Source organism: Melopsittacus undulatus, chromosome 5 (assembly GCF_012275295.1).
Source record: "Melopsittacus undulatus isolate bMelUnd1 chromosome 5, bMelUnd1.mat.Z, whole genome shotgun sequence".
NCBI classification, from domain to species: domain Eukaryota; kingdom Metazoa; phylum Chordata; class Aves; order Psittaciformes; family Psittaculidae; genus Melopsittacus; species Melopsittacus undulatus.
The window spans coordinates 79,475,573-79,489,851 of record NC_047531.1 but is presented as its reverse complement, the minus strand read 5'-3'; the positions used below and the strand labels follow the sequence as shown (position 1 = coordinate 79,489,851).

The 14,279-nt window shown below is 38.4% G+C and overlaps 1 protein-coding gene across 1 annotated transcript in view; it reads left to right on the top strand.

The window, feature by feature from the left end:
- Positions 1-12,639, top strand: part of ARHGAP8 (Rho GTPase activating protein 8) — a 52,363-nt gene extending 39,724 nt beyond the window's left edge. Inside the window, exons 9-12 of the mRNA XM_034063338.1 lie at positions 3,356-3,433; positions 4,096-4,224; positions 6,857-6,960; positions 12,133-12,639. Of these exons, the coding sequence (XP_033919229.1) occupies positions 3,356-3,433; positions 4,096-4,224; positions 6,857-6,960; positions 12,133-12,330 (509 nt within the window). The 3' untranslated portion in view covers positions 12,331-12,639. The remainder of the gene's footprint in view (positions 1-3,355; positions 3,434-4,095; positions 4,225-6,856; positions 6,961-12,132) is intronic.
- Positions 12,640-14,279: the final 1,640 nt, after the last annotated feature.

The following is a 14,279-nucleotide window of genomic DNA, read 5'->3' as shown; positions in this document are numbered from 1 at the left end:
GCAGTGCTCTGGCAAGCACTGCTGCTTCAGGGTTGGTATTCTGTATGGACAGTGTTACCCATGCTATAAATGGCAAAATAGTTCAACTCATACACACGCACAAATTCACTTTAAAGAGACAGCTGACATGAGTTATGCTGTAAATGGAGTTGGATTGAAAAATGCTACTAACAAAAAATAAATAGGCTGCTTCAAAATTATGTTTTTAGAAGGACAAAACTGAATGCTTTGAGCTGTAATGACCAAGATTATCCTTAGCCTTTTTTGTTTCCTCATCCCATAACTCTGGTAGCTCTAGCATGAATTTTGTCTGCAAAAAGAAGACAAAGGGATTAATTTTGTTTCAGTGTGGGCACCTTGTGTTAGCTTAATTATGGTAGTTCCAAGAAGTAGTTTTTTTTTCTCTAGTGTCTGAAAAAGAAGAGACAAGATTGAAGAAAATATTTCCTGACTGTGTATAAGGCTGTGTATTTATCCATTACAGTAGAATAGCCTATGAAAAGCTTCAGATCGCTTTCCTCCTTCCTGTCCCTTATTATGAGATCACAGTTGGGGGCATATGCTAATGCTGTTCAGGTTATGTGACATGGGAAATGCCATCATATTTTCAGGTAGCTTTTCCCTTCCCTACATAAAAACACAGCACTGAAAGCTGTTAATACACTTACAGACTTCCAAAAAAGTATCCTTCTCAGTTCATGCACATCACAGAATTCAGACAAATATATTGCAAAACGACCATCTCTGGACCCAGGCTCATTGTTTTCTCCTTTCAATAGCATAACTGCTGTTGACTCATGTTTCTCTTTATGAGTAGGCTGAAGTTATGACCCATATGTTATTTTAAAATTGCTATATTATTTTCTGGTCTGAGTATCTTTTATGCAAAAAAAAGAGATGGCTCTTTTGCTATTGTGGTTTTTTTAGAAGAAGAATATAGATTTTTCTTTTTCCCAAAGAATTGCAGTAACTTTTATTTAATTAATGTCATGTCTTTTGGGTAGGTTGCCCACAAATCTAAGAAGGATTGGAGATACCTGCTTTGGTAGTTGGCTTGTTGCCACCTGTGATCAAACAAATTGCTCTATATTGATTCATTTCAGCTGACATGGTAAATGAATTCTGGAAGAAGCACAGATATTGCCTGTATCCCAGATTTCTGCAGATGAAGATAAAAGTTGCTTTTCCCTTCTCTCAAAAATATACCCAGGAAGAGCTTATTGTTATGTGCCATTACAGTAATATTGGGATGCAGGGCCAGACAAGTACAGCTTCTGTCTGTGCTACAGATTAATGTCTTTAATTAGACTCTTGAAAGCTTAGCCAATAAAGGCATAAACATGTTTAAAATTGATATTTATTACAGTGTAGTTTATACAGTGAGATTCACATCAGATTACAACATTAGCTATTAACCTAATTCCTGCAAACCGAATTGAAAGTGTTTATGATGTCCTTTTTCTGAAAAACTTGTTTCTACAGAAACCTTTAGCCCTAGTCCACTGACAGCCAGCATAAAATTCTGCAGATTCTCGGGAAGTTATTGTTCACTTTACTATGATGATGTTTGTTTTGCCGTAACTTTATTCGCCTAAAACATGATCTGATCTGGAATAAAGCAAATGGTCAAGTAGGTCAGAATTATTGTCCATTTGGTTCCTTTAGCCACCACACATGTCCTTCTTAGATGTTGTAGTTTGAGAAGTCGTACTCCTAGTACTGAATGCATGGGCTGATGTTTTAGTGTTCAACCTGGAATTTAACAGGGAAGTGCGTGAATGCTTAGAAAGTAACTAGGAGCTGTTTTCAGCTAAATTCCAGCTAAGCCTCTAAATCTGGTCAGCAGAGCACTTTCAAGTAGCACTTGGGGTTCTTCACAAAGAAATCTATGAAAATTTACATCAGTAGTACATTATCAGTTCTTTTAGTATATTGGTCTAAATTCATATCAACAGTACTAAGTGCTATTCTGTAAGGAATGGTTTCATTAAGGAATCTTGTATTTACTTTTTTCATATGTAAAACACAAATACAACTTGGTTGAATTTACAAGAATGACTGAATATCTTTCATTAACGTATGACTCAAAATTTTTCTAGAGCACCATGAATATTCTTCATCATGCAAACAGGTGTATGTGTGCTTTAGTTGAAATACATAAATGCTGATTTCAGTCTGGCTACTTACTTGCTGAGAGATAAGCATGAAAAACTAAAAAAGACAATCTGATCTTCTACACTCATATAAAGAAACACATAGCAGTTCCTCTAAGTCATTGAGTTATCTGCAATGCTTCTTAAAATGTCAACAATTTTATGTCTTGTCAGAACAGCATAGGCTAGTATTTTACACTACTCTGCTTCCAGTAGGAATCTCCAATTCAGCCTACATGTGAGCCAAACTGCATTGCCTGTTGGGTGTCAGGAACAGCACAAACTGGTGAGAAGAGAGAGAGGGAAACGGGGATTTTACCAAACTAAAAGGCAAGAAGTGTACCCCAGGTCTCAAGAAAAGCAACATTTCTTGTCCCAGTTCTGTTCTGCATAATCTTTCAGATAAACACCTTACCTTGAAAGCTGTTGTCCAAACTAGATCCTTAATTGGGTGCAATTTATTATGATTTTTCCTCTGCAGCTGAAGTCAGATTTCGGTTAACCCACAGCAGGACATGTATGATAAATATTTCAGAAGTGCTTCAAGAACAGAATCAGGTATTTCAAAATACCATGGGCAGGCAGAGTGCTAACTCCCACTGGCTTCCAGAGACAGGTGGAAGGAGCAAACTACTGCCCCAAACTACCTTTACAATGGGGAGGCCAGTACACCTCCCATGTTAAGAAGTATGTTCTCTCATCCAAAGATCCTATGAAGTATTCCCTAGCCTAAAGGATCTTGTCTTGCCCGCTGGCAGAAGAGGGAGCCTAGAGAATCTTTGCAAATTCCCTCTTTAGCATGCTAAAGGTTTAAAGCAAGAAGAACAGCAGATTTACAGGTGTGGTTTGGTGCTCAGTATTTCAGATACACTGAGTTGGAGTGGGTGTATAAAAATAAAAAAGTATAAATCTAGATCTCTTGCTTCTATGTCATTAGGTGCAACTGAAAGCTACTTTTGATGAAAAAATATAGTTGGCAAGACACTCTAAAACGTTTAAGGAAAGTTGGTATTATTTCTGTGTGATACATTAAAGAAAGTGCTGTAGGCAGTGCTGAAACATTATTTGATCCAACTTTCTATTCTCAAGGATTTTATTTCCAAAAACTGAGTGTATCACTCTCTTCTGCTTTCAAATGAGCCTACAGAGGAAAACGAGAGTGACACCTTCTACAGACCAGACCTGCATTAATTGTCTTTCAGGACTACAAGTAGAGGGCCTCTTCAGAAGGTCAGCCAGCATCCAGACTATCAAAGATGTTCAGAAACTCTACAATCAGGGTAAGCTATCATCGTACCATCACTAGCAATAGTGTGAGGGCTTTGTTGATCTTAGTTTTGCTGGTGAAGTGGAAATACTACTTTTCTGATAATTAATCACAAAAACCTTTGTAACACAGAATAATAAGAGCACTAGTACAGAAACCTGAAAGACAGCAACAGGCACTTAATGCTTACTGAATAGCAAGTCATCAGTTGATGTCAGGCCAGAACTTACAATATTTGTAGCAGCTAATGAATGATAAGGTAAAAGTCAATAATGGTCTTTTTTTCCGCAGAACATTAATATTGCCTCTTTTCACTGTATTGTAGTTACAAAGTACAATATCTCTGTCATTTTGCCTCTTTTTTTTCTATGGTTATGGCAAGGAAATATAATTTTACCTAATTTATGAAATACAGTGAAGTAATTTTGAAAGTCACTGACTTCCCTCTGAAGTCATTTTATGAAATGCCTTTATGGGGAAAATCTCTTATAAAAAGATTAATAAAACTCTATGAAAAATACAAAATAAAATCCCAGGAGTTTAGCAGCAGACAGCCAAGAGGTTTTCTGTCCAAAATGTACAGTTTTTAACAGTGAAACAGTTTTAAAGCAGTAGTTGAAAGAAAAAGTAAAACATATGATTGAACACCATTTTTGCTTCTTTTTCTCCTTTAAGGCAAGTCTGTGAATTTTGATGATTATCAAGATATCCATATTCCTGCTGTTATCCTAAAGACTTTCCTTAGGGAACTTCCTCAGCCATTGCTAACGTTTGAGTGTTATGATCATATCATTGGAATAACAAGTAAGTATAAATGAGTTTTAGAAAAATTTATGTAGCAAGTTGAAGTGGACCAGGCTAACACATAATCACTGCTGTTGGGTAACCATGACACAGTTATGGGTATATATTATCAGTGCTTCACTGCTGCCATGGATGGACAACCTCATAATCTGTGCCAGAGCAAAGTGGTCAGGCTTACAAAGACCGTTTCTGCCTTTTACAAGGTTTAGTGGTTTATCTGTATATCATGCTGTATTATTAAGAATTGGATCAGACTTCTCACTGCGAGGGCTCCATTTTTATGTCATGGCACAGCACTGAGTCAGTCTCAGTGATGCAGATTCTGTCAAAGCAGCTTTAGTTTTAGTAGCAGGATTGGCAGAATTGTGGAAACAAAATTTTTTGAAGGAGATTGTTTTTATTGCAACTCTTCCCATGTTATAATATATTGGGGAAGAAAGAATCTAAAGCCAGGAGAAGACATTGATTACCTAAAGGTCTGGCACCACATGAAGCTGTGAATTATAAAGCTTCAATTATGTGGCCTTTGTCAGACACTAGAGTTTATAATGCTGGCAGGGTAACCCCCTAACACATGGGATTTGAATATTTGAGATCCCAGCATATCTGGGAGTTAGCACCTACTACTTGTAGAGACTGGTATTTTGCTATCCAGGCAATAGACAAGCTAGCAGGGAACCCATAGGGCTCCCAGTCACAACTCACAAGCATGCATTTTCCCCAAACCTGCTTTTTGAGGAAATTGTGTCTGAATGGAGTATGGATTCCAGCAGTCTGTTAGCATACCTCTGGTAACCACAGACTAGTGCTGTTCGAAGTGTAGGTAATCATTACTTGTAATGACTGTTGCTGTTGGGGTAGGGCACTAAAATAATTCAGACTTGGGATAAATCCCAATTGCTACATGTTTGTAAAGTGTGGAAGTACAGCAAATATGCTGTAGCTAGGTATACTGTATTCTAGGAAAAATTCTTATACTGTGCCAAAAAATACAAAGATAAAAGGAAGAAACTCTTTTCTGTGAGCATGGTGAGACACTGGCACAGGTTGCCCAGAGAAGCTGTGGCTGCCCCATCCCTAGAAGTGTTCAAGGTCAGGTTGGATGGGGCTTTGAGCAACCTGGTCTAGCAGAAGGTGTCCCTGCCCATGGCAGGAGGTTGGAACTAAACGATTTTTAAGGTCCCTTCCAACCTGAACTGTTCTGTGATTGGGTTTTCTTACTATGAAGTGTGATGTCCACTATCTTTTCTTGATGCTGTAGTGATATCCTGTAAAAGATCTTAAGCTTGAATACAGTGCAGAAGGGAGCTTTGAAGATGTGTGATTGCAGACAGCTGTCATGTGATGAAGAAGACATGAGAGCAGTGTTGCGATGTATCTATTGCACCTCTTAACCTGCAAACCCAGGAACAGAGTATCTCTGCTTTCCAGTACTTTGAAATCATGGTGAAACTTTTTTCTTTAGTGTCTTCTATGAGACATGTTTTTAAAGAGTTATTGATGGGATCTGTGAAATAAATTAGCTGAGTGATTGAAAAATTAATAAAATCCTGAAGCTTCTATTTGCCAAATAACTTCTTTGGTCATGAAAGCTGCTAACAAAAGTCCCTTTAGCCAGTATGCTAAACTTCCTGCATTATTTACTCTGCAGAAGGCTGACAAAAAAAATATTTGGCTTAGATTGTTGTGGTTTATGGGAACTGATAGCTTTGCAGTAGGAAAAATGTCAACACGGCTCACCATAGTATAGCTTCATGTATTTAATTCAGAGCATAAGGGAACATTTAACATGCTGGAAGTCCGTGAATGCACACATTCTTATGCACGCCTCTAGCTGTGTCAGGGAGAAAGAAATGCAACAAACATAGAAAAACCATCAGAACAGATGGGCTGGTTAGGTCAGGGACAATCAGACCTTTTTCCAAATTTGTGTTAAACTTTCAGTACTAAAATAATTACAGTATTGTTCAGGAAAAAAAAATAATAAAAAAAAACCCACTTGGTACAGCATTTCAAATGTAGTCCAGAGTTAGTATAATGCTTACCCAGACTGTCTACATGGTGCAAAGAGTCTGGGGTCCAGTTCTGGTTTTGGCCATCTGTAGAAATGGGTTAATAGAGGTGCTTAGGTTCATCTCTAGAAAATTCTTATCCACTCAAGTGACTTTCTAATAAATGTTTGCCAAGACAGAAAAGTTTCCTTCAGAATCATAAAAGTGTTTTTAAAGTTAGTCCTGCCCAAAGCACTCTTCTGGCACTTTACTATATCTCAGCAAGAATAAAATCAAAGCATAAAAAGCAGATGTCTGGATTCAGTGTGTAGAGAGATAATGGGATTCAAATCAAGACCTTTGAAAGTTCTCTCTAGCAAACAAATTATTTTGGCTATTTCACTCAGTCAATACTCTGGAAGTTAGTCTTAGTCAGATATATGATAATACAAAATAAGATATGGACATTCAAAGGGATAACCCTAACTGCCACTGTAGTTGTGGATGTCAGTAGAGCTGAATTTTGTGGTCAATTTTACAGACAGCTATCTAAAGTAATTCCAACAGATACACATAAGGTATCATTTTTTGTAATATTTTGATGTTTTGGAGTCAAGACTGAACTGACTTTGACATTGCAGGTGTGGAGAGCAGTTTACGAGTCACCAGATGTAAACAAATCATTCAAGGACTTCCTGAGCACAATTATGTTGTTCTGAAGTATCTGATATGCTTCCTTCATCTGGTGAGTGTAAGCAACATTTCCAAAATAGCACTGGTCTTTCATTTCCAAATCTGTTCTTAATGCAACATGTGACATCCCCACAGGAAGTAAAACTGAGTAGCTTAGAAAGGATGGTGTGGTCCTTGTGCAGTACTTGCCAATGGAATGAACTCCAGATGCAGAGCCCTCCAGTTCTAGTAAAAGTTAGTGCTAAACAATGATCTGGCCATCCCTTCCATGTGAAATTCTTTACATGTAATGAAAACTACTGGGTAAATGTTAGTGGAACTCTGCCTGCACGGGAATATTTAAAGTTCTGTCCTCTCCACTCCACAAATGTGTGTTTTTATTGATTTAGGTTTGGGGTTTTTTCCTATTTTGGAATATTAGGTGCAATCACCTTTTTCTCCAAAGTATAAATCTTGGGCAAATTAGTGGCATTTTAGAAAATGACAAAAATATTGATGAGCTTTAGAGCAACAGTCAGCAAAATATTTTGTATTAAACCTTAAAAATAACATTTTGCTACTCAAAATAGCCTTTCATTCTATAATTCAATACAGTGTTAAATGAAAAACTTCAAACATGCCATTTTGCAAGGATTTTTGGTATGATTCCGGTTAATAAAATATCTTTTGTCCTACATTTTGATTTGTTAATTTTCTTTTTTATCCCAGTTTCTGGAATCCCTGCCAGTGTAAGTGTTTGGGGAAAACCCATTACACACAGTTCTATGGTTAGCTTAGTGACATCCTTTTGTTGCCTTTTATGTGCAGGAAAAGATAGTAATTTCCCTTCCTTCTGCCTTATCCAATGTGTTGCCTCCTCTAGATTGCATTTTCCAAATTCAGATGCCTAAAACCGAGGATCATGGTGTAGCTGACACCTAAATAAAGTGATGTAGCCTTCAGAAGTCCTAACCACCCACCAAAGCAATGTATGTGGAATGATGCTGATTTTCACCAGTGAAGAAATTAGCCCTAAGTAACTGTTTTTAGGCTATAATCATGTTTTCCATATTCTAGTCAATAGCATATTTCAGAAACAAGTACATTTAATCCCTTTTTCTATCAAAATACTAGAGAAAAGGAAGATTAAACTAAACACATTGATATATCCTCACTCAAACAGCACTTGCAAGGTTCCTGTAACACCCACATGTTCATTTACTGTTGCTTAGCTGAACTCTAATGCTATTAAGGAAACACTCATGTCATTTGCTATTATTTTAGCAACTATATCTGTTCTCAGTGTTATGAATTGTGTAAGTGACTTTATTCCAATAATAGATGCACCATCTCAATGTACTTCTTAAGAGCTGAGCACTTGAGGTGTTAATGAGGTGTGCAAAAGCACTACATAGTGTTTTCTGTAATTGGGCGACAGAACATAGCATTATTTTTGAGTATGCCTTGTTAGGTAAAGCACAGCATCAAGTTGATACTAGTGCTCAGATCTGCAATTTTTGCTGATCCATGGCTTTTCATCCTTACTATCTCAGGGAATATTTGCATTTGGAAAGGTCAAGGGAACGTGAAACAATCTAGGAGCTAGAGACTTCTATTCATTGCAGATTGCTGTGCTGCACAAGTTGCCACAATTCAAACTTTAACAGACCACTCTACCAATAATCCTAGTTTTTACTTGCAAGCTTCAACCTTTTTACGTATAAGAGGCAATTTAATTCTTCCATGAGCTCAGCGTTAAGTAGTGCAAGAGGTACTTGTGGTAATTTCATGAAGTGAGATGAATTGTAATCACTAGAAGCAGGTTTTGAACACTCCAAGTTTGATACAGGCTTTTGGGAGACAGGGGAAAAAAAAATCCCTATTTTCTCTGGAGTCTCAACCCCCTTACTTAATGAAACAGCTCCTTCTAGTCCAAGGAACTTGGAGCTGGAGTAGTGCTAGAGACAGTGCTACTCCTACAGAAGTAACAGACTTCAATTTCAGAAATAGGTCCAAATCCTTTAACTTTAGCAGTGATTTTGTTAGCTATTAGCCCTGTGCAGAGCACTGCAAAAGGTATAAGCTGCCCATCTCCACATCTGATCGCTAGAGAGGGATTTGCAGTGGACTCTTGGAGCTGCAGTAGACTGGGGTCCTTAGGCAGAATTGGGCAACCAGGAGCAAGAGGGAAAACAAAGGCCATTTTCACAAGTCAGTCCCTGAATTATATCTGTACAAAACGTCAGTGCTTGCTAAGCTGACTTCTCAAAAGGTGGGTGTGCAAACAAGTGTTTGTGTTCCACAAGCCCTGTGTTCCACATGCAGTGAAGTGGATTTATGAATGCACATGCAGACTTTAAGGGCTCAAAGAAGCCTTCTTGCAAACCATTTGGCAAAGCAATCAGAGAGCTACAGTTATCCAGTTCTGAAGCCAGAAACCATTTAGTAGAAAACTGTAATTGTACTTTCCACAACACTCTAAGGCTGAATAATCAGGAATGTTTATAGAGACAATAATATAATTTAGATTGTCATTTTATAGCCGTGTCTTTGGTTTTGGTACCAGCTGATACAGCCCCCTCTCTACACTTACACACTTTCCCTCTCTCCTGCTTATTTCTGCCCCTGCAGTCATGCCTGATGCAGGGGAAGGGAGGCTGAGCTGGCTGAAAGAACCACTGCAAAAACCTGCTAAATTCAGAATGTCAGATGTGGACTAGCTAGAAGAAATAGACAGGGTTTTGAGGCCCACAAGCTATGCTTCAGGTCTGTAACTGAAGCAGCAAAGTTAAAGCCAAATGCACACTGGGAAAACAAATGCTCTGAATTACTGTTTTGTCTCGGTTGCTTGTCCAATTGAAAGTGTAATTAAGCACCAGCAAAGCTTGGGGTGGCTGGAGATGACAGGGCATGTTGCAAAGGATTAGATGACTAAGCCTCATGGAGCAGACACAAGCAGTTGGCACGTCTGCAAGGCAGCTGAGAGTGGGGGATAGAAACTTATATTTCCAGTCAGTTTGTGGGGGTGTTTTAATATCTAGTAATTTTCTTTTGAAAATGTTTTGTGGCGTTCCTTTCAGCATTGAGACTGAGAAACCAAAGAGATGGTGATGTCCTTACCATTTTTAGTGTATTAGTAATCGGCTCTTTCTACCCTCCACATTTCACTGTTTAAGTTCATTAGGTAGTATAGTGGCTGTCTGGTAGTATAGTGGCTGTCTCCTGCAGTACCCGTGAGGGTGCAGGGATGCAAATTAATGGAATCTAAAATCATAGGAATTTTGCTGTGATGAAATTGGTATTTATTTTGGAATAGTGAAGATGCATATTTTGCATTTGTTGATGTGGCAACATGCGTTTATTCCCAGTGATGAGTTTTACAATGTACAAGTGTTATTTTCCTAGAGGACTGTCTTTCAGTATAGACTGTCATTAGTTACTGTTTTTTCTATACATGTTCCAATGAAGGGGGAAAGCCAACAAAGTGGAGCTGTGTAGTTCTTTGTTGTAATATTTTTCGGTCATGTTCAGATATGATCTAGGTCTTTGGAGAATTTTCTTTTATTAGCTTGTCAAATTGACAGATCAAGTATATTTTCAACTGAAACTGAGACAAGGTTTACTAACTTTGTGAGGGAATCAAAGGAGTCGAGGGGATTAGTCCAAATGCTGTCATTTGTATCTCTTGGATAGAATGTAGCTTTGGGGTACAGTTGTTTAGAGGAGTAGCCCATAAAGAGGTTGGCTGACTGCATGCTGCCTTTACATGGTCTTGTTTTGGAAGAAAAAATCAGCTGCTCATCATGGTGTTGTAGATGAAGTAGATGTGTTCGTGTCATTCAAGAAAGAAATCTGGCATTGGAGTAGTGAGGGGGGTGAGATGATGTGTAGCCCAATCCCCTCAGGGAGGAATAAAGCCATTACCACTGTTGTGACAGGGTTTTCCTGCTTGCAGTTCTTGGCAAGCCAGCAAAGATTATTGTGGAGAGAGTTGAAATCAGTTGCACACTTTTTCTTGCATCTGCTGAGGAAGGCATTGCTGTGCATTTTGGAGTGAAGCAAGATGCCTGTGTCTCTCTTGAATTCCTAAGTGTCAACCTCATTCATGACTCGCAGGTAAGGTTTAGTGTAGCTCTGCCTCAGATGATGGGGAACAAAACCTGTGTTACCAAGCAGAGGGCAACTGGAGTTTATGCATATGCTAAGAAGTGTTCACATAATCACAAAGTTTTTAGAGATCTTCCTCTAGTGTCCTCAGGCTTTTCATGGTACTACAGAACTGCTTTTTCAGGAGGCACTCAGAAGGAGAATTTTTGCTTTCCTATTCCACTTGACATTGTAGCTGAAAGAATACATGAGAGATTTTGCTCAGTAATTCCCTGTTCTAAGATGACAGCTTCAGAGTAACAGTTTGTGACTGCATGGTCTTCATGAAAGATTACTAATCAACAACTGCAGGCATCAGCCTGAGAAGAACTGAATAACCTTGGTCAGGAAGAATCAAGAGCACCTTTGGTTTGCTGGCTCCTTACAGTAGCAGAGAACTTGTCAGACAGGACACCCAGGCCATATGGGGTTTAGGATACCAGTCATGCAATGCAGGAGAGCAAAGACACAGATTCTCTGCCAAGCTCACACAGAGAAAAAATTACATCTACTGCTACCCAATTCTGAGCTCACATTCACAGACAGTAGAAAACATTATCCAGGCGCAGAACAGGTTTCAGTGCTGTGTCTTTTACCTATAGCTCATTATCATCTCCATTGCTTCAGAGGAATTGGGTGGATGTTGAGGTACTTGGAAATGAAGTCATGCATCCATAGGAGAAAAAAAAATCCTTCTAAACCCTTGCAAACAGCTCCAGAATTCCTCGAGGCTTTTCTTTAGGCGCCTTAGTACTGAAGCAGATGGGGTAGCTGTTTTATGCTGTCCTTCCCCACCCCTCAGCAGATAACAATAGATTCCATATAGAAGGACTGGAAACAATTTTCCTAGCATAAGGAAACAGTTCATCCTTTTTGCTTGGCTTACTGACATCTTATGTTGTACTTGAGGAACACAGACTCCAGTAGCCCCATAGCTCAAGGCTACATAGTCAGCCCTGAGGCTGTTAAGAAGACAGTGATACACTGTGGCCAGGGTCTACTCCCATCATGGGTTCATTCTCAGTTCAGGATGATGTCTTGTCTCTCACTCTCCGGGGCACATGTCTGCATACATCTGTTCATGTTTATATTTTCCCAGGTTTCACAGGAGAGCATATATAACAGAATGACAGCATCCAGCCTGGCCTGTGTCTTTGGTCTGAATTTGATCTGGCCGTCGAAAGGAACAACCTCTCTGAGTGCTCTGGTACCTCTGAATCTCTTCACTGAACTACTGATAGATTTCTACATGAATATATTCAACTCCCGAACAGTGCCTGGTGAGATCTTACCTTAATGCTTCCGGAAAGGAAAATGGAGGATATGACTGCATGAGGGAAAGGTCTCCATGCCTCACCTGGTGGGAACTGTGTATTCAAGGTTCTCTCCTGTGAAGGAAACTTTACAGAGTAAAGTATACAGAGTAAAGTTTCTATAACTTTCCAAATACCAAAGATACTGGGAGAAACACAGTGCCACATATATTCTTATCACATATGGGAAAATACATACATGAGCATTCAAAGCCCAACAGGTCAAAGTGAATTCCCTTATTAAAACTGAGCAGCTTACAAAAACTGGTGTATTAAAAAAATCATGACACCGTGCCAATCTTTCACTTCTTTGGGGATCTGGAGATCTTCCTATGTGGCATCATTTTCTGCATGGGCAGAGCTGAGTTCTGGATCACTCCTGAATGTACAGCTTCATTTTTTTTGTTTGGATTTTAACTTTGTTATTTGAATACAAGTTTGTTAGAAATTGTACTATTAATAAAGATTGAATCAATTTTAAGATACTAAAATTTCTAAACTATTTTTTTCTATTTATTTGTCTTATTTTACAGAAAAAGTTGTGGGCAGTTGTGGCACATCAGGTTGTAATTAGCATGGAGAATAAAGTGTTTCCTGGGTAATTTGAGTTGTGCAGACAGCTAACTAATTATGCTTGCAAATATCTAATATATGCAGTTAATCACTGTAGCTGCACATGCAAAGTGTGTGGAAGTGTTTTTTTCTTCTTATAAATTCTAATGAGGAGCAATAATCTGATGTTTTTTTCTCTAAATACTTGAAATTTTCATTAGTGGAGTTATACTGGTGAGTGAATAATACAGAATATAGACTGACTTTGAGAGGAGTACCCCTAGTGTTTGGGCTGCATGCTTTTGCAGTGTGAGATGATAGAAATTGTGCTCTTCAAATCAGTTTCTCTAGAAAGTAATACGAGCAACAACCTGGATAATGTACCCAATGTCATTTTTACACATTGAAAGTCTATTATAAGTTCCAATGTGAATAATTAACCAATGTGAAAGGAGACTTTTCAGTGTTTTCTTTCTAGCTATTCCATTAATATTGCTTGTATTTGATGTACTCTAGCACACTGCTATGTCATTTTTTAACACTGATTGCTAATGGGGTGGTGTAACAAAGTTATAGTAGCCTGCAAAGAAAAAGAAAATTGACCAGTGGTAAAAAAAGGCAAGTAGTATTTTCCCTAATGCTCTGTACAATGCTAACAAAACAGAGTGACTATTTAGACTTCAGTAAAAGCAGTAGTGTCAGGAGATCAATTTAGCCATTCCCTCCTCTGCAAACACAGAGATGCTTTTTATCCTGTAGGTTCTAGCTAGTTGAGGGTGTGTACTTCTGGCTTTCCTCTTAGCAGTTATGAATTGCCTGCCTGTGTAAAAGGTGCAACAAAATCTTATTGCAGAGGGCAAAGAGGATTTGTTCTCATCAGCAATTTCAGGAAATAACCAAGTATTCAGAAGGCTGGATGTGCCAGGCCTTCATTTGCCCAGTAGGTGTCATCTATAGCATTAGGCAACGATTAGCATTTGGAAAAAATACAGAGGCACAAGATTTATTAAGGCAAACTTCTCTGTCACAGTTGTAGTTTTTTTCCTAGATCCTCATGTGTCTTTAAGACAACTTTTTGGCCTTTGAACATCTGTAAGTAATAACGACCTATGACTCCCATTTAAACACAGGATCTTGTATAATACAAAGAGAATAATTAACAAGTATCCATAATTGTTGGTTTTCAGTAAAATGAGATTCCCAAGACTAAAACTGTCATAGTTTTCTATTGCAGCTCACCAGTTTTACATCTGAATTATCATCAGTGATAGCATTCTAGCCTTGGATTAAGAAAAACAAACGATTTCACTTAGCACTGCTTAGTGACTTAGCAGCATGGTTCTGTGCATCAGCGCACTGTACTTATAGGGGAGGAATTTGG